Source organism: Oncorhynchus keta, chromosome 34, assembly GCF_023373465.1.
Source record: "Oncorhynchus keta strain PuntledgeMale-10-30-2019 chromosome 34, Oket_V2, whole genome shotgun sequence".
NCBI classification, from domain to species: domain Eukaryota; kingdom Metazoa; phylum Chordata; class Actinopteri; order Salmoniformes; family Salmonidae; genus Oncorhynchus; species Oncorhynchus keta.
The window spans coordinates 39083695-39105014 of record NC_068454.1 but is presented as its reverse complement, the minus strand read 5'-3'; the positions used below and the strand labels follow the sequence as shown (position 1 = coordinate 39105014).

Sequence of the window (21320 nt, the reverse complement as noted above, 5' to 3'; positions counted from 1 at the left end):
GTGAGCCTAAGCCATCATGTGGTGCAATCATATTTTAAGAATGATCAAATGCAGAAAAAGTTCATGCAAAAAGACAATGCTGCGCCATCCAATTAACACTGCTCCCCGGTCCCTCTCTGTCATGTCCATTTATGTTGGTTGCAACAGATGTCTCCTCATGAATTAATGGTGATTCATTCCAAACCATAATATTAAGCTGACCAGTAAAACAGCACTGGAAGTTTACCTCATTGTAAATAAGTTACTTGAGAGAGTATTGACAAAGTTAGGAACAGTTCACCGCTGTTTCATTTGATTTAGCCGCAAATACAAAATGGTGACAGCAAAATTGAAGCTGGCTAGTTACTCTTTCTACAATGACGTTTGTGAGAACGGTAGTGGGCAATGAGGCTGTATTCATGGGGAAATTATGGGGTTTCATGAGCCATTGTTTAAACTCTGCGCTCCTACATATTGCCGTCCGACGGTGGTGTATTGTTAGTGCCGTTGCTTAGTAACTGAACAGTGATTTGCGGCAGGATCTTCGTGAAACATTTGATCACCTTTCTTTCATGGAAATGTGGGTGGACGTGTTTTAATAAAGCGACAATGCACTGGGGGCCATGATACAGTATATTGTTAATGTTACTCAGTGTCTAACAACGCCCCGTAGCAATACCCATTTTCATGAGATACCATGGCCTCTCGGGCCTTATTGCTTTATCAAGAAGATTTATGTCCACTACCCCTTTCCGTATTTACCATCATCCCTGACCCAGCACTCACTGGGCAATAAACAGTCTTAAAAGCCCATCTTCTGTTGTTCAGACTGAAAACTTGTTATGGTGAGAATAGTCTGTTGTATCCTGATGACTAGCCTACAAAAAGGGCAATGTTTTACAGATACTATTTCCCTCATAACACGTTTCTGATTTATTCATTCCATTTTGGCTCTCTTGCAGCTAGTGTGCATAATGTTTAGCAAATCTGCTTTTGGCTGGTAGGCTTACGAGTCCCCTTGATGAATAGTCAACAGTAAGTCTCTACAATTCGCGAACGCTCTGCACAAGGCTATCACCGAGCTGTTCATTTGGGTATGCATGAAATAACAACAACCCACAGGGAGCATTCCAAGTTTCAAACACTCAGGTCAAATACCCGAGCAGATTCCACATGTGCAGCCTCTGGCCACTGAGGCCTGGAATCCACATCCTTTCTGGCTCGATGTGACGTTGCATGTTCTACTTCCAGAGTGAGGGTTGAAGTAAGGCTGCTGGGAGTGTAACACTGACCTTCATAACCTCTGTGACCTAGAAAAGCTGCCTGAAGGCCTACACACAAAATCTTCACTCCTTTGCAATTATTAGCAAAAAGAAACACAAGCTTCCACATGTAGTATGCCCCTTTCATGCCAAATGATTTGAATCCTTTTTTATTCATATCTTTGACTTTGTTGTCAACGTATTCCACCATGGATGTGGAGCTTGATGTTTTGTCTCTTTAGTCCAGAACGGAGAGGGATAAGGGGAGAGAGAGGCAAACAAGCAGTCCTGTTTACTTTCAGCCCTAGTGTCCACGGACCACATGTCTCCGGTCATCTGTCACTAGTTTACATATATACAATGACACTTCCCCCTCTCTGTGGGAAGCTGTTGTCACCGCGTGGCCGGCAGCTGAGGCAGACCGGGTGCTGGTGGGGTCTCCCCCAGGTATCTCCAGGGATGAATATTAGGCCTGGGTGACAGATTGACAGGCACACACAGCCTGCCACCATACATGCCTCATCCCCTGTCCAAGCACTCACTCCTCCTACATGCAACCGCTGCCTCCCAAGGCAGAGCACATTTTGAATAAAACAGCGACTTTGCTCTAGATACATTTAGTCAGACAGAAAAAAAAATCGCCCCCCCCCCCTAGCCTCCCATACTACATAAAACTTTTGGAGTGAATAATGGAAACAACAGGGGTGGCTGAGGGCTCTGGGGATACGGTTAAATATGTGGGCGTGCAGATTCAGTCAGGGTTTGGCATAGAGCTAAATATACATGGGCCAAGTGTGCTGATAAAAATCTAATAAATGATAATATTTTGGATAGAAATAGTTATTGAGTAAGAACCCTCTTTGGTGACTAATTCCTGTTTTATTCCAAAAAGAATTAACACTTTTTCCCTTTGTTACATTTAAATATCACATTTCAAAACAAAGAAACCTGGGTCGTACTTAGTCTTGAAAACGGTAGTGAAGTTAAGTGAGTGGTAAGTACTTGAATAATATCACCTTGGCTAAAGAGGAAGGACACTCGAGCGCCGGGACTGGAAGTGAACATTTTGATTTAGCAATACGGTATGTACTGCTGACTTTGGGGTGCCAATCACTGACAACTGGTCAGTTACAGTAATTCGATGGTTCGTCAACTAACCAGACTCAATATCATGTTCCTCCCTCAAACACAAAATATGAACAATATCAGAGAACATGAGATCAATATAATATGGGTAACCACTCTCCGAAAGGGGGAATTTGTTTGTACCGAAGTCTCCTCGGAGTCCATACTTTCCTCCAGGCACCAGCTTAACTAGAATAAAGGTCAGAACATACTAGAGAAGGATAGACCGCCAATATAGGCTTCAGCTGACTTGATTCCCTTTTCGAAACAGACAGAATTAACACAATGTTTAAGGTTTCTCAGCAAAACGTTGATTGGGTATTTCCACCTCCCTCCCCCGAGCCCAGGAATCTAAGTGAACCAGAGAGCATGGAACAGTGCTCTGTAACAGCTATTTTAGACCATGCAAAGTCAACACTACTCCCTGAGGTGATTTCCCGATAATGAACACAAAAGAGGTGTCGGCCCTCATAAAGCTCCAGGATGATGCTGAACTCTTTATGAGGACTCTTTTTTTTCTCTCCCCTGGTTTAAATTAATCTAATTCCATGTGGACACTAAGAGGGAACGTCAAATAGGCCACACGCAAAACAAGCCTTTCCATGGCTATCCGTTTCCAATGGGATAGTCTGCTTGGTGGCTGAGAGAGACAAAGGACTCATGGTATTCCAAGTAACTTTAGATATCTGATCACATATATTGGCTTTGCGTCTATCCACACCTAGTCCACACAATTTGAGCACAGGACATAGATGGGGTCAAAGGTTTCACAGTGGGGCATTATTCATTCTATGTGTACAGTATTTACAAACCGTGTTAACCAATCAGCATTCAGGATTAGACCCACCCGTTGTATAAAAACAAACATCCCTGTGCAACAGTGAGTGTTTGTATTGTGCAGGAGCTGAAATGAACTTTGTGGAAACTCATTTTAAGCTCATTTCAAACCAAACATATTGTGCCTTTGTGGCTAGAAATAGGGTCATCTTACACTATTTTCTTGGGGTGAAGAAGGTGGTTAGTAAGAGGGATGATGTTTGCAATATCCTAACCAATAAAATACATCTCCAGTCTTTTGAGGATGATCATTATACTGTTCAGTAATATATTGCTGCACCTGGTCTACCAAATAAGCAATATCAATCAACAGGCAACAAATAGGCTGCTTTTCGCATCTGCTCATGCGAAACGTTTCTGCTTTTATGAAAACAACGGAGAGCGACGCACCACTTTGTTCTCGGCGCTAATCTTTTCCGTTTCAAAACACTAACTTTAGACACAAGCATTTGCTTCATTGTGTACTTTGTTTAACTGGGCAGCCTAGTCTAAACTCGAAGAGAAAACCAGGACGTAGGAAATTTGCCTTGGAAAAAGACTAGGATGAGCCAGGGTTGTCTGCCATTTGTCTCTCTCTAAAGTGGCGCGCTCCAGTGCAGAAGGCAGGATGAGATAATCACACTACGTAGTCTAGCCCCCACTCCCCACCCACCCGCCACCGCCAGTAGCACTCACTCACCCCTGCACTGGTTGATATCATCACGTCACTGACACCGCAGACACACAGCCTGCCCGCCGCAGCCTGATGCCTTAAACCTCCATGGCAGTGTACCAGCCCCTCTCTTTCCCTCTCCTCACTCGCTCTCCTCTCCTGCAGACAGGCCTCTCAGACCCATCCTCTCCCCAGCACTCAAGGTTCTCTCTGCCAGTCCATGGCACCCAGCCAACCTGTCAGCCACACAATTCCGCCGAGGATGAATGAATCACTGTGAAGTTAGCGAGCACCACTGATAGCGCGTCTCCCTATGATCATCTTCCTAATTAAGATTTGACTTCTTTTATGTGTTCTTTAGTGAAACATCAAAATATCAATTTGAGACAATTAACCAGTCAAAGTGATGACTCTATTCATCATTCCAGAAGGAATTTCCAAGACAGAAAAGCAGCTAAAACATTGACTTTCAGATCCACGGAAACGCATGCCTAGTCTCTTGAATATTAATGTATAACTTTATTGAGACATTCATTTCATTACAGTAATTACACAATTACTGCGTCATTATGTGAATCTATTCTGGTATAGTCATTAAGAAGCTGTACAGCTACTAACGTCTTTTGTGGCAAAATCTCTAATTAAAAGAAATCAACCTGGCATTTTACAAATTATGATTATGGAGGCTGAATTACAGCACATGCAGACTCCTTCCATGTTCCCAAAAGCAATCCAACACAAAGTTAACCAAGATGAAGAGACTAGAAAATAATATGAACTTGGAATAATACAATGCATGTCAAACACTCAAGGAGGATATTATAGTAAATAAAAGAATGTTAACAATTGCGTGATCTTAGATTTACCCTAGCTCTAAAAAGAGACAAAATGTTAATTGGAAGCTTTGACCTGAATCTTGAGTCGAGTATGTGTTCTGTTCCAGACTTGTTGAATACATGGGCTTGGAGGCTACCAAGGATGGTGGCCTCGCTCAAATGATTAGGCATGTGTTTTGTGAGAAGACAAGTGGAATTTCAATACAGTAACATATTCTCTTATCCTCTTGTGAGGTACTTCAAATGCTATAGAAAACTCTAAAAGCATTATGCAGCGAAACACCTTGAAGAAGGAAAAAGCGCCTCACTTTTTGCCCAAGGATGTTCAATGTTAAGCTACATACTCAAGAACAGAATGATAAACTCTAACAATTTTTTAAATGTCCCTAATTTTGAAAATCATTAAATTGTGGAATTTGTTGAATAGAATCCCTGAGTGCCTGAAATTTCCTGCCATTCCCATCGGCTACCTCACATGGCAAGATCGGCTTTAGGGAGCCACATCCAGTCATCTATACAAGTCCTTGCAAGAGCAAAACTTTTAATACATAAGAATGTACTGTAATTTTAAACATATCAAACTTGTTTGAATATTTCTTGATATGATAACAATTTGACAATAATTTGCCTCGCCCAAACATGTTTAAGAGAGCACTCAGGGCCAGCTCCAGGCATGGTCTGAGTAGGGAGGTGGAAACCGAAAACTAGCTGTTATTGGCAGAGAGATTTGGATCTCTTTTTGATATTGGTATATTACCGCATGGTGATGTCACCATGGAAAGCCAAAAAAACTCCCGCCCATGCAAACCTGCTGATTAGGTCCTATGTAGATTGTACTTTCAGCCTGCAACTATCAGGAAATAAAACTGACTGACAACAATCTGACTTTTACAATGTTAGTCTCATCAGATGTTGTACAATATGATACAAAAATCAAATGTTGACTGCACTGGGCCTTTAAAAATATATTTCCTAGCATGGTGAGCTGTCATCAGAGGAACGGCTCCTCCTGCCATTACAGTATAACGGTATGATCCGCGTGGAGCCTCTGCCTCCCTTGAACTAAAGAGGAGAAAATCTCCAATCATTATGGCCATTAGAAATCAAAAGTTTTGCATGTCTAATTAAAATGTAAACAGTGTAATGAGGACCTCAGTGATTTAGGAAAAATGTCTCTCTCACTGCCACTGGGGGTATGATCATTACTGAAGCAAATCTATGAATGCATACGAATCTCCTACAAGTCCAGGTTAAAAGCATTACCGCTAAAACCTAGTTTTGTACACCTGGGGATTGTCTATTCTAACCAATCCCCAATAGACTCTGTGCTGCCTCCACTCTTTATGAGTGCAGAGAGACAGAGACAGGCTTATGTGAACGACATGAAACAAAACCCTACATTTCATTGTTTCAAATGGCAAGAAAAGGGCTTTAACGTTACGATACATTTCAATGATTTAAATGACCCTGTATGACATACATGGCCTGAGCGAGGAATTTTGCTGTAGGAATTTTGAAATCATTTTAAGGTATTACCGGTCACTAAGTAAGCTCAGCATACTGTGGAATAGTAGGATCTACATAAAAGACCAGGACGGATGATGAGGTTATGCAGACTAACATGTTGGTCAGTCAAACAATTGATGTGATAATGACTGACTGCTACCTGGTATCATGCCTAAAGGATATCATTCGTACTATTCTCTTGCAGGATGTATGCATATTACAATTCTATGTGCAAACGTTCCTCATTTGACTATTTTCTAAAGCCACTGGTTATGGTTTTAAGGGTGATGGCTAGGGTTAAGGTGAGGGTAAGGTTAGAGGTAACCTGGCTCTAAATACACTAAAACACAACAGTCAACTGCTAATCTTCAGAAAAGGTTGAATAAAACAACTGTTTGAAAAACGCTGCTCTTTCCACAACACGTAAAGTAAATGTCAAGCATATATCTGAATTGGGGTTTAAACCCCTTAAAAGACAAGGGCTTCAAAAGAAATGGACCCAGTGCCTTTTAAGACCAAACGAATACCACTATGAGTTTATGGAAGTAACACAATAGCCACAATAAGAAGTAGCCTACACTAAACCACATCTGTTGGATATAAAACCAGGTGTATGATAATGGAGTCAGTTAATGTCCAGTGTTATCCCTGTGTGAGTGTATTAAGTGTACGAAGGATCTCAATAGAAACGTTTGTCTTTAGATCCAGAAAGTGTACATGAATAAGAGAACAGGGCAGAAGGAAGGAGATGTGAAGTGTAAGCCCAAGCAACTGATAATGGACCCACATGCATTTCAGAAAATGTCTATGCTATGCTGTCAGTCAGAACAAACAAAAAACACAGTGAGCAGACAGTCCCTGTGTCTAAATGAGATGGTGGAAGGGGTGGGAGGGGAGGATGTCAAGGATTCATGATCCTTCGTCTTTGCAGTAGAGCACACACGTCTCTCAGTATAGCAACAGACAGCTGTTTCCACTTTCTAATGCACCCCAACTTAGATCACTGGAGAAATTGTCAGCGCACCGAGACACACACAAAGATAACATAGCAAGTTGCCATGAGGGAGACGAAAGAGACAGAGAGAGAGAGGGAGAGGTAGAGAGAAGAGGGGGATGCTGCTCTGAGAAGAGATGGGATTTGTTCTATTTGCATGAGTCTCACTCCCTTGGGCTCTCCCTCGCTTTTCAGACGAAAAGCACGAAAGACAACACTTAACATATTTGCTTAAAGATGACAACCTTGTACTGGTTTCATTTGCACAAGGCTTTGTCTAGAATTGAGACGGGAGAGACTGAATGGGATTTGTTACAGTTGCTGACAAATGTATCTGTCAGTACGGATGAGCGTGTTATCAATTTACAACAGCCCCGCAGACCTCCCAGGGGGTGTTTACACAGGAGTTACTTAAGTTAGTCACAAGCTCACTTTAATTGTCACTATTAAAGGACAATAAAACCCTGTCAGCCTTATTCATACACACACCATGTCACAGGAAATGACTCTGGTCACATCTTCCACTGAAGCCAATACGAGCCCTCACTTATCATAATGCACCCTATACTGTAGCACTCTGAGGGAGGAAGGTACACTATCTACATACAGCGGTGAAATCCCACTGCTTCATTATGGTTCTACCAGACTGTCTGTAGTCTACGATCTCTATACTTGGTGTTAATAAGAAGCAGTAGGGCTATTTATTGTAGGACAGGGTTCCCAAGCATCTGAAAAGGTGGAATGAGTGTGTTCAAAACAGCTATATTCTACAATTCAACGGCATAACTTATGAAAGTGTATGCATACAGCATATGTATGATATATCATCATGTATGGTGTTGGTTAAGAAAATGCTAGAGTGAAAAGTATCTCAAATATTGGCTAAAAAAATCAAACATGTTTGACCAGAGGTTTTATATCATAATGAGAGGGGACAGAAATGTCAATATCATAAGGCTCTGTGCCTTCTATGTTTTGTGAGGACTTGTTGCTCCAAGGAGAAGAGAATGTGGTGGTATCATATATAATAGTAATATAAAGTTCCTTCAGAAGGTTTTCATACGCCTTAACTTATTCAACATTTTGTTATGTTACAGCCAGAACTCAAAATTTATTAAATTGATTTTTTTCTCTCACCCATCTACACACAATACCCCATAATGACAATGTGAAAACATGTTTTTAGACAGTTATGCTAATTCATTGATAATGAAATACAGAAATATCTCATTTACATAAGTATTCACATCCCTGAGTCAATACATGTTAGAATCACCTTTGTGGGTAAGTCTCTAAGAGCTTTGCACACCTGGATGGAACAATATTTCCCCGTTATTATTTTCAAACGGTTGTTGATCATTGATAGACAACTGTTTTCAGATCTTGCCATAGATTTTCAAGCAGATTTAAGTCAAAACTGTAACTCGGCCACTTAGGAACATTCACTGTCTTCTTGGTTAGCAACTCCAGTGTAGATTATGGGTTTGTTTTTAGGTTATTGTACTGCCGAACGGTGAATTAATCTCCCAGTGTCTGGTGGAAAGCAGACTGACGCAGGTTTTCCTCTAGGATTTTGCCTGCGCTTAGCCCCATTCTGATCATTTTTTTATCCTGACATACTCCCCAGTCCTTAACAATTTCAAGTATACCCATAACATGATGCAGCCACCACTCTACTTGAACATTTGGAGAATGGTACTCAGTAATGTGTTTGTCCCAAACATACCACTTTGTATTCAGGACAATAAGTGAATTGCTTTGCTAAATTATTTTGGAGTATTACTTTAGTGCCTTGTTGCAAACAGGATGCATGTTTTGGAATATTTTATTCTGTACAGGCCTCCTTCTTTTCACTCTGCGATATGTGACTTGATAAACATATTTTTTACTCCTGAACTTACCATAACACAGGGGATTAATGCTTATTGACTAAAGACATTTCAGCTTTTCATATTTAATTAAATTACACCAAAAAAAATCTAAAAACATAATTCCACTTTGACATTATGCGGTATTCTGTTTAGGCCAGTGACAAAATAATCTAAATGTAATACATTTTAAATTCAGGCTGTAACCCAACAAAATGTAGAGAAAGTCTAGGGGTGTGAATACTTTCTGAAGGCACTGTATGCCATTTAGCAGTTGCTTTTATCCAAAGCACTACCTAGTTTCACATCTCTTTCAGCAGCAGTATGCTTAACTATAGGTATATGATTATCCAAAGCAAAACACAGCCCCACATGTATAGATTTCACATATGGGTGGATCTGGGATTTGAACCCACTATAATGGTGTTACAAGCACCATGCTCTACCAACTGAGCTACAACAGATCACCGTATTGACTAGCATCCCAATCTTGTTGAGTAGCATCCAGAATATATATCCTATGTTCTTCACTCAAGGGTTGCTGAAGAATACAATTTGAATTGTACAGTACTCTAAATGGTCAAGAATACCTTTTCGTGGACAATGAAAAATATAATTTCACTGGCTCAGCACCATTCTGATCAAATGTATGTACTATCAAAGCAAATCAATGTTTTGTCACATGCGCCAAATACATCTGGTGTAAACTTACAGCTTTATCTGCGTTAAGCCTTTTTAGGACTTCAAGGACGTTGTCTAGTTTCACTCTTCTTTCATCAGCAGCATGCTTAACTGTTGCTATATGATTCGTATACATGCTGTCCAAAATCAATAGGGTTGTAATGTCGAGAAAAGTTCAAAACAAGAAACAATGAAAATTCCTAAAATGACATACATTTGTTTAAGCAACACAGAAAACTGATGGCCATACATGTATTTAAACTATTCAGGAGTATGTGCATGTACATTTGCATTATTTATGACAAAGTTATTAACTATATGTTTCCAAAAAAAATATACACAGCAAATGTAGTTTGCCTAATTGCAACAGTTGCATACGGTATCCATCCCAATATAAAGCCCCAAATCATGAAGGGTGTCGCAAGAAAAGCGGATGCAATGAAAAACAATAAGTCTGTAGTAGAATGTTGTCACGCTGTCAAAAGCTAAGCTCTATCACGCTGCAGTATTTGCTCATTAAGTACTCTGCTAATACGTCAACAGGCCAGGCATCAAGACGAAAAGAGAGTGGTGAAAAGGGGAGTGGTGAGCATCTGTCATCAAGCGCAGTGCAAAACTCAACTAGAGGATCCATGTCAACCACAATCCGAAGTGCAACCAAATGAGAAATAAACAAGAGTTGTCAGGGCAGTCAACACACACACTGGGAGAAGCCAAAAAGGTTCAATCAGGACTAAAGAGAATCTCCTATCAGCAGCCTATGGCGCCGGTGCTATGTTAGGACATAGTAATTAATGGGACTAGGTCCTAGTAATCTATTCTTATCTATTCTATCCTCAGCTACTAATAGCCAAATGAAAGAATACTGTACTCATAACTGACATGTAAAATGTAAGATGTTCATGTGTTGAAAGGAAGCAGAAACGCTCACTCAATTCACCGTTTTTTAAAACCACACAGCTACATCTTGAGAGCGAGTGCTGAATGCAAATAGTTAGTTTCACCTAAAACCATCAGGCATGTGAAAAAGCAGTGAGAAATACAACAACAAAAAACACACATGTACTGTATGGCCATGTCCACTTTTATGAAAACACATTACAGCAAAACACTCCAGCATAATGGAAGTGGTTGTGGTGTACATTTTCCTGAAGAGGAATGAAAACACACTTCAGCTCTCTGTTGATGATTTAATTCCCTCTCATATAAATGCAAATGAGATGTGTGAACAAAACTATTTTGGATTACTATATTGAGAAAACAAGTGTTCAATTTGAGGATCAAAACTTCCTACAGCTAAACCAAGAAGTTCTGAAACGGAATGTATCCTCGTGTGTCAATATTATAATGTGAAGTATGAATCTGTAGTGAATGTATTTAATAACCCCCAAAACAACTGCTAAAACGTGTGGAGTGTGCTGTGGATTGCAGCGGATCGTAATATGTGCCCCTGTAGACTATAGAAATAGGTTAAGCAATTCTGGTGAAGACAAATAATGTGTCAATGCTGAATGTGAATGTTATGATATTAAAATAAAGAATGAGCAAAGTTTCCCATAATGTTAAAAACGGAAAAAGGCAGCAGAACACAAGACTGATTTGAGGGTTCCTAAACAGCACTTTAGAATGTGGGAGTTGTGCTGCTGATCATTGTCCTTTATTGATTAACTCACACATTGGCCTACTTCACAATACACGCCTGTAGCGAACGTTCACACACAAACGTTTCCTCTAATTCAAACCTTTTGCCGTCTGTGAGGCAGACCGTAGGCTAACATGTTATTTATTGGTTTTAAATAACTATCCTTTATCAACTCTCCATATCAGAAATGGCATATACAAAGTAACATCTGATTAGTAACACGTGCATAGGTCGACTGTTGACACAGCAGGTAGCCTAGCTGGTAAGAGTGTTGGGCCAGTGATCGCTGGTTCGAATCCCTGAGCTGACTAGGTGAAACATCTGTCGGGCAAGGCACTTAACTTAACTGATTGCTCCTGTGAATCGCTCTGGATGAGAGCGTCTGCTCAAATGTAAAAAAGTAAAGATTTGATGGGCCACTTACCCCTTCATTTCACCACAAAAACAGAGTTCATAACCCAAACACTTTCATAAGCATGAATGTCTTAAATGAGGAAACAGCCCCTGGACTATGCTGGTTGCATGACCATTCAATTTGGAGCTAATGCCAGTGGTCTAATGTGTTGGTTTAATTCAATCAGAAACAGGCAAAACAGTAGAGAAAATACATTAGATCTTGTAACATACGTGGAAGAAAGACCTCATCCGGCAATCACTTTGTCTATGACATAAGAGCCGGTCTCCCACTCTCAAATACTACTTTTAAATGATGTCAATCTGAAACCCTCCCTATCATTTTGTTTATGCGGATAGGGGAAGCATTTTGCATCATGTAAAGATAAATGGTGAATTAAATATGACAATACATCAGAACATACATTTTAGGACACATGCAAAAATAGATAAGATGGAACATTATGCGAAAACCAGGCATTTTGAATGCAAAAGACAGATAAATTACACACAAACTTCTAATTTACACAATGTGAAACTGATAATAGGCTAATATCATTATTAACAGGCTAGTTTCAGTATTATGCTATTCCTCTACTATTGTTATTATTATCATTATTAGTAGTAGCATACTAGTGTAGGTTAGTTAACATTTAATTTTGAACACATACACTAAAATAACATCATAGCAAATCCCAAATGTGATCAAGTGCAACCACATGATAAACATGATATTTCTATTTCAAACTATTTCTGAAATTGCTACCTCATCCAGTGTTGAACTTTTCAACATTAAAACGAGCCATGCATACACCATAAACGCACCGGAAAATGTCTCCCAGTTATCATGTAAATCAATAAGTGAAATTGTCCAACATACCATAAATACCGGTGCTAGTGATCATGTCTTCAAGCCTAAAAACAAGGGAAAAGGAAAACAGCAGAATCGGAATTTTCACGAGGAGCAATTCCAAAGGTTGCTTCTCACTTTTCCTCTCAGCTATCGAATATCACTGCCTGAAACGTGGGCCCTTTCGTCAGGTATTCATTTGAACCTACATGCATATCATTTAAAAAATAAATACAAAAAACAACTAAATCTCTTGGATAGCATGCGGAGAGGAAAAACACATAACCACGAGTGTAAAGCCTATGTCAGTTCTCCTTGTTCCTTGTTGAGGCTTCGTATGATGACATAAATATATATATATATATATTTGTGTTACCCCATTAGAGGAAGCGATTAAAGCATCATGATGTCCCATTACTTTTAATAATAGATTACATGCAGTCAATTGTCTCCACGAAGAGCGCAATGTCAACGTACGTATTTATTAACCTCACACAAGCAGTTATCGCGGCAAGTGTGTTATCTTCAGATTATCATACATGCATTTACTTGGAAATTACTTTGAAACAATTTGTATCGCCCTCGACACAATGATTGATTCTGAAATCATTAAATGCTCAAGCGCCTGAGTGATTCTCAGCGGTGGCATAAACTTCACATCCTTCGCAGTACTTCTGTATTTGGTAAATGCCTATCTAAAATATTTTAAATACGTTATAACTGTATATGTGACTACCACGGAGATTCTAAACCTGCAATTCTGCATGACGCGTGAGAACGCTTCCATGGGCATACCGTAAAGCGCTTGCTCTTACGTAGTGCAGCCTCGCTTCTTTTTAATTGTTCATATCGAAAATAGAGACACATTAACTCTTACCTGTGTATATATGACAGTGCAGCTTCAAAGATTAGAGTAACATCGATCCACTGGATATGCTTGATGAATGGGTGTTCAGGTTAAGCGTGGCTGTTTGCGATTTGAAACCATTCCAAGTCAAATGAAGACTGACCACAGCCTCTGCCATGTTGGAATTCCAAACACTGGACAGCTGCTCTACAGAAGGCATAATGCGGCGCACTGCGCATGTATTCTAGCAGAGGTGGCAAATTCAAAGCGCTTCCAAAAACATTGACGTGACAGTATATATTGGTAGGCTGCGTTAACATTGGGTAATTGATTTGCTCTTCATTATGAACAATACATTTTCACATGAAATATATAACTTCAGTATGAAGAACGAATATATTCACCTGTATGATTAGAAATGGCTATAAAACCAAGGCTATAATGATTAGGCAATAAATAGGTAATGCACTGGTGATCAAAATATAGCATTCCAGTATCTGAAACTGATCTGTTAGGGTAATTATATAATTACTACACACATTTCATTATAATTAAAGTCGCTGTGTACAATGTTTATTGGTGTACAACAACACATAGGATACAGTAATGCATTGTCAAACTCGTCAAATGTATCTTTGGGGAAAATAGATGCTGGATATTCCCTGCTTGTCTTGATTTCCGAAATGTATTCACTAAATACTTAATTCAGTATGATGTTAGTTACATTAAATGACATTGATCATTAGATCCCCAATTCCATCTCTCTTGTATCATTCCACAGCTCCTTGAAAGGAGGAGGTTGTCTCTCTAGCCCATTGGGATGGCAGGCTAGGAGTAGCCCCAGTTAGACACGTGATCTGGATCCTGGCACCCTTAGTCCCACAATGTCCTATCAAATTCATGTGCAAGGGCCTTGGCGTGATGCATTGATTTAGCCTTGAGCACTCCCCACAGACCTCCCCATGCCACTTTTAGCAGATCCTGAGTTCTTTAGAGAATTCGTACACATAGGCAGCCCAGCCTCAGCTGCTGTGCCGCTCTGACCAATGACAGCTCCAGCTCACACACTGCAAGGTAATAACTGCACTGATTCAGCGGTGCAAAGCTAATACCTATAGCTTGCAGCCTGTGGGAAAGAATATCCTACCTTGATTGCTCTGTGTTGCTTGTCAATTTTCCAATCATTCCCTCCTTATTCCATCTCTTAAGGTTTTTTGCAAGGTAATTTGGCATTGTTCATTTGAAAGAAAAGGATGAGCAAGATAAATAGATAGTTTACTGATAAAGAAACGTCTCTAGAAAGGAGACTACAAACATTGGTCTCTGTTCATGTTCATTGCTTCAAGCTATTTAGATCCTACAAGGTGAACACAAAGGAGGAGCGAGAGTACAGACAGAACAGTAGATGTAATCAGATCAGGTACTAATCTCCTGCTTGAGATGTTTCCAGCCCTGGAATTAAGTGAGAACACGCTGCTGCTCATCAGTGCTGGGATTGCGCTACCTGAGTGTTACAATGCCCAGTTAATGCTATGGCTACCAGACTCTGTCTGCTCCCAAGAACAGCCTCTGACAATCTCATGCTTGCGTCCTCAATGGCACCCTATCACTAGGCTATATTGTGGCCGATTTTTGACCGGGCCCATAGGGCTATAGGGCTCTGGTCAAAAGTAGTGCACGATATAGGAACTAGGGTGCCATTTGGGACATCGCCTCTGTGTGCTCTAGAGGTCAGGGATAAAACAACCGCAGTGCATTTCCAGGTGTAGCCACGTCCATTGTCTCCTCCCTCATATGAGAATGTTCTGTCTGCGCCTTTTGTCCTTGTGTCAGCAGGTAGGACATTCTAAATTATTTTGCTCAGCTGCCTCCCTGAACTCTTGCTACAGCACGTAGATACACACATCATCTCGACTCCCCCACATATCAGGGATGCAGCTCATGTCTATCTGAAACCTCCTACGGTGGGTGATCAAGTTAAGAGACTTAAAGGAACATTGATCAGGAATTATTGTTTTTTTTTCTCTCTCTCTCCCTGTTTTCACCTTTGTTCATGTGCATGACTGTTACTGTTAATCATTCATTAGGATTGACCAAATTAACATTCATTACCCTCAGAGATAATTCATTAATGGAAAAGAAATGCATCCTTCTCACAAAATACGATACACAAAACCCAGTAAATGTGGTATTATACAGTGTTTTCAACACATAGGTTGAGGAATAATGCTGTATGCTACAATCGTATGTTATTTTACAACACATTACATTAATGAACCACTGTAACATGATCAGCTAAAATGTTAATTGCGACATGATTCATATCGAAATAGTTCATACAAGATATGAAGTATGTACTGAAATAGTTCATATTATGTATGAAATAGTTCATACAAGATATGAAGTATGTACTGAAATAGTTCATATTATGTATGAAATAGTTCATACAAGATATGAAGTATGTACTGAAATAGTTCATATTATGTATGAAATAGTTCATACAAGATATGAAGTATGTACTGAAATAGTTCATATTATGTATGAAATAGTTCATACAAGATATGAAGTATGTACTGAAATAGTTCATATTATGTATGAAATAGTTCATACAAGATATGAAGTATGTACTGAAATAGTTCATATTATGTATGAAATAGTTCATACAAGATATGAAGTATGTACTGAAATAGTTCATATTATGTATGAAATAGTTCATACATAATATAGACAACAGGTTGCATAATACAAAATCTAACAATATTATGCACTTTATATTTAACTAAACCACTACATTATGATAATCAGAGTACATTTTAGATCAATCTGAGGTTACGATCTGGGCCCACTACACCTGTAACAAGAAGTAGCTCTTTGACGCAATGAGAATGTAGTGTGGCTAGAATGTTTGCTCAAGATATGTCTCTCACAGTAAAATTGTTCATCTCCTCAGGAACAAGGTTAGGGGTTTGCAGAGGCATGTGACTGGCTGTTTTTTAACCTTCTGCCTACAGCCTCTTATGTCACCTCTGATCACTTCAAAGTGGCTGCTCTTGGTTTATTATTTCTGCCATGAAACACTAGCTTTGGAGAAAACCAAACAACGGCTGCTCTCAAAGAAGGAGATTGTGTCATTCGAGATATCTTTAAACAAATAGGAAATGTTTTAGCCTCGATCCCTGCTTTGTGGAATCCGATAATTGTCTCGTTCTATGTTCATTGTATTTAGACTGTTCTCTTTTATTTTGACATGCGTCATATCTGTAACTTAACGTCAATCTATTAATAGAGATGAGAAAGAATATCTTATCTCATTTATCTATCAAAACACAGATGGATTAGTTTTCACTTTAAAGTCTAGACTGTATACAAAATATTATGCCTTAAATGAAATATTTAGCTGCCTTTGAGCTTTTTTGGTGGGGGGGTGGGGGGGTAAATGTTGTTAATATCACTCTAATTGACTTCCTTCTTGTACCTCTTATACTTAGAGTAAGCACTGCGCTGTGTCATTTCAAAATGCCGTCCTCAGGTGCATCTTAACAAATAAAGCTTGTGCAAATCACCAAGGTCCATGAATAGAAATATAAAGTAACCGTGATTTGTGTGGCCCTCTGGGGGGTTGATAAGAGAGTTTGGGAGGAGGAAGTGGTTTGATAAAGACTAAAAGTCTATAGCAACCTCCACAATAAAACTCAATGGGTGCTGAAGAGTCCAGGTAGAAAATAACAGAAAAATGAAAAAAAAATAAAAGGTTTGCTTTCTCACATTATTTCATGATGTGTAGCCAAGTCCCTTTATGGACTGGGGCTAAAATCCTAATGGGGACAAGCTTGAAGTGAATGGAGCCCATAGAGGATAAGCTACTAAATCTTGCAATAAAAGCAATGTGATTTACAGTAAATTCCACAAGGCTGACAGTGCCACAGCTAAGGGCATAAACACTCCTTTCAAAGCTGTGCTGCCACTCGGCTCTATCTGCTGTTGAACTACAGTTGCACAGCGAGCCGTGCTGCTAACCAGCAATGACGTTGATAAATAACCAGGAAGACCCACTGTTGGCTTAAAACTAGAAGTTGTTCAGTTGCAATTCTACATTTGTCCCTCTTGAATGGGTCTGGAAGTGGCTTTACCAGTAATCTGTCAGTGATTGATTGGGTCTCACCAGATCCCCACCGTGTTTTCCTCTGCAGCCTCAACGCTCAGCCACAGCAGAATGCTACAGCAGGATGGCTGTATTAGGGAAGTGCATGCCTTATTTACCTGCTACACAAGCACACTTAATTCCACTTGGGTAAATATGTGCAGGGGTGAACGCCAATAAAACAGGAAATGAGAAGTGACATGTTCTTGTTGGTGCTGAATGCATGCGCCCAGGGATAAACAAACACATTTGTATAGACCAATGACTCTAAGATGTTTAAAATAACTATTTCACCTGTCATCATCCCCGTGCAGCATTGTAATGCCGAATTGATCGTTTGTCCAGTATCACCAGCATAAAACGGATGGCATAATTTGATGGCTTTAGTTGTTGTCAAAATGGAACACACAACCACATTCAATTCCCAAATATGCAGCAATTGTTGTCAAAATGGCATCGTCTAATGGTTCGTGCACAGAACTGTTGGAATGCCTGATCTTTATGGGATATGCTTTAGGTTTATCCAACACTGCTATGTCCAATTTAGACTGGGTGCTAGATATTGATTACATTTACCAGAAGATCCATTTTAATTAAGTGAGAAGGCTGAGAAAGATGGCGAATGTCTACCAGTGATTTCTTCTTATTGTTCTTTGTGCATCTTCTGAGAAATGATAGCAAAAAAAAGCAACACATGGAAAACACATTTCATACAGTTAGACTTTATTCTTTAATCAGGTATTTAAAACAGGCCTGGGGTAATAATCGAATTCATTTCACATGCAAAGAATATTTGAGTTATTTTTAACAGGAGGTTTGGGCATGAGCATTTCATGTATGAATTTTAATGGAGATACTTAAATGGTAATTATTCCACCCAGGCTCAAACGCAGGTAACAAATGGAATTCAATCAGTGTCCGTGCATAATGACCGTCATTATGAGAAAGAAAATAATAATGACATCCTATCTGCATTAAACCTGCAGACACTTTACACAGTGATCCTGTACCCATTATTGATCTCCATGGAGATAAGCAATTGTCACTTTTCAGCATTGTGCACCAATGTTAAATACAGCAGATGTTGTTTGCTGCTGCAAACTATTCCAGTGGGCGCCACAATCCATTCAATTTACTACTTGAAATCACTGTGCTTGTTCTTCTTAATTGACATTTTTAGAAATGGCCGTCATAGTTAGCTGGTGCTCACTCTCCAAACCCCCTGTTGTTAGGTTTGAAACCAGCATACATACAAGCTCACATTAACTTATGTTCAAAAAAACGATCTAGTGTAAATGACAGCTGAAGTTTGTTGTAGGGACATTTGGAGTTTTACTGTGATGAGATTATACTGTTTGTGCTCGATATTCAAGTAGCTATGCTCTCGCTCCACTGCAATGCAGCCATCAGGTCCTCAATCAAATGTACACTTGAACAAAATCAGGTAATCTCCACTCCCACACCACTGTTTTAATGTTTTACCTCAGTAGTGTTTATCCAAATGATCAACTATGAATGAATCGGAATGATACAATGGTACTGGTAATGCATTCACTTATTGACATTAGTGTTTGGTTTAATAAAAAAAAGCACTGCAGAGATCTGCAAAGAACAGCATGTTTCTGTATGGAATGCAGATAAGAATAGCAGTTGTGACTATACCACAAGTTTAAACTCTAGAATACTCCGCTTTTTTTCGGTCCACTCCAGGGTACAGTAATCATGGATCTACTGACAGGGTAACTGCGGCAAGGTTGAGAGGAATATTACTTGGCTGGACAAAATCCCTATGGTTTACACTAGATTCAATAGCACTTCAGTTGGATGGACTCAATGAAATATCTAAGCTCTGAGGAGTAAAACTGAACTGGGTCTCGAAAGCTTCTGACAGATTTTTAAACATACACTGTAGCAGAATGCTCTCAGAGTATCAGTATAACGATATATTTGTACCATACCGTACATCTCCCATACTGTTTTCATACTGTTTTACTTTTCAGATTGTATAGATTATAACTTGCCAAAAGCATCAGGCCTATTTAGATACTATTAGGTCTTTGTCACTGTTTCAGTGTTTTTATTTGGTCTGTTTTTTAAGTATTATTGAAACTGAAATATGTAAATATCCAGATAGTAGTTGGGATTTTAAAAATAGTATCAAACAGTATCAGTGACCATTCTAGCCATCTTCTTAAAAGATATCCAATCATTCATTCACTAAGTGAATTTCACAAGCAGTAGTATGTGTCAGGTTCAACATTATAAGTTGCCAACACACACACACGGTAAACAGCACTTATGAAGACTCAAAGATGGCCAATTGGAAAAATAATTGAATGACAATTCCAACTAGTGAGCCAAGCTTTTACATACCTTCTGTTCCAGACTAGCTCCATCTGTTTGATTTTGAGAGCACTGACAAGGACATTTTCCATGGGAAGTTAAGCCCGGGAATTTTGTGAATTTTGCTTAAATTCATCAAAAAAGTTAGCTTAAAGCAGTTAACCTTTTTTGTGGGATACACATAAGGCAATTCTAGGTATTGTGGTATATTTTGGTTAAACTATCCCCAATTCAATGGAATTGCAACCCTCTGCATGCACAGTGCACTCTTCCATCACATGTACAGCTGATTCTCAAGATCTTGAACACGAATGAGATGCTATTGAGCCCACACTACTACATGCTTTCTGGTAAGTTTTGATTACAATTCTGGTTGGGGCGAATATATTTTATATGACATACATTATTTTTTGTTTACTAGTACATAGTAGCCTACAGCAAAGTGTGTTTAAATAATTTCTAACTTTTTAACAATTTCTGCTAGTTAGTTTTTGCTACAAAGTGGGTTTTTAGCTTGCTTGAGCCTGCCAACTGAGGAGTGTTAATTCACCTGTTTCCATACATGTTTCATTTAAAAAAATGTATCTTACAAAGGAGTTGTTTAATCTAACTGCTTAACTATTTATCTATACATGGATGTCTGTACTTTTTTAAAACTCATTTTTTTCTAATCTTTACAGGAAAATGCCAAGGACACTATCTGATGTGTGGAGACATTTCACTGCAGCTAATGTAGAAGGAAAAGCTGTGTACATTTGCAAATACTGTGCCAAATCATATGTGAAGAATGCAACAAAGATGCAGAATCATCTGGCCAAGTGCATAAAGTTCCCTCAGTGCTCACAACAAGCAACCTCTGACAAAGTCCCTCTCCTTCTATTCGACGTGAAAATGATGAATCAGACACCTTATCAATAGCAACAGCTCATGGCCCTCCTGGAATCAGAAGTGTTTTTGACTCAAAGGAGGAACGTAGTCAGAGAAATGTTGATGAAGGTCTTGCTCGAGCTGTGTACCCAACTGGTTCACCGCTGATGCTCACAGGCAATGCATATTGGAAGACATTTCTGAATGTTCTTTGCCCACCATACACCCCACCAACCAGACATGCGTTATCTACTCTTTTGCTGGATGTAGAGTTCAGAGTTAAAGTGAAGGTCAAGCAAATCATAGAGAAAGCAGACTGTATTGCAATCATCTCTGATGGGTGGTCTGTCATTATGTCTATGTGTAGCTGGTGTATAGGAGTCAGGCGCAGGACAGCAGATATGAGTAAATAAATATATTTACTCAACATATAATAAATGTAATACAAAAACAGAGCCCACAATAACGGACATTCCTACATAGAAACAATCATTCAC

At 39.3% G+C, this 21320-nt stretch overlaps 1 protein-coding gene across 1 annotated transcript in view; it reads right to left on the bottom strand.

Annotated features, from left to right (window-relative positions):
• Positions 1-13648, bottom strand: part of LOC118367109 (fidgetin-like) — a 36047-nt gene extending 22399 nt beyond the window's left edge. The window contains 2 exon segments of the mRNA XM_052493833.1: positions 12656-12690; positions 13503-13648. Coding sequence (XP_052349793.1) covers positions 12656-12680 — 25 coding nt within the window. The 5' untranslated portion in view covers positions 12681-12690; positions 13503-13648.
• Positions 13649-21320: the final 7672 nt, after the last annotated feature.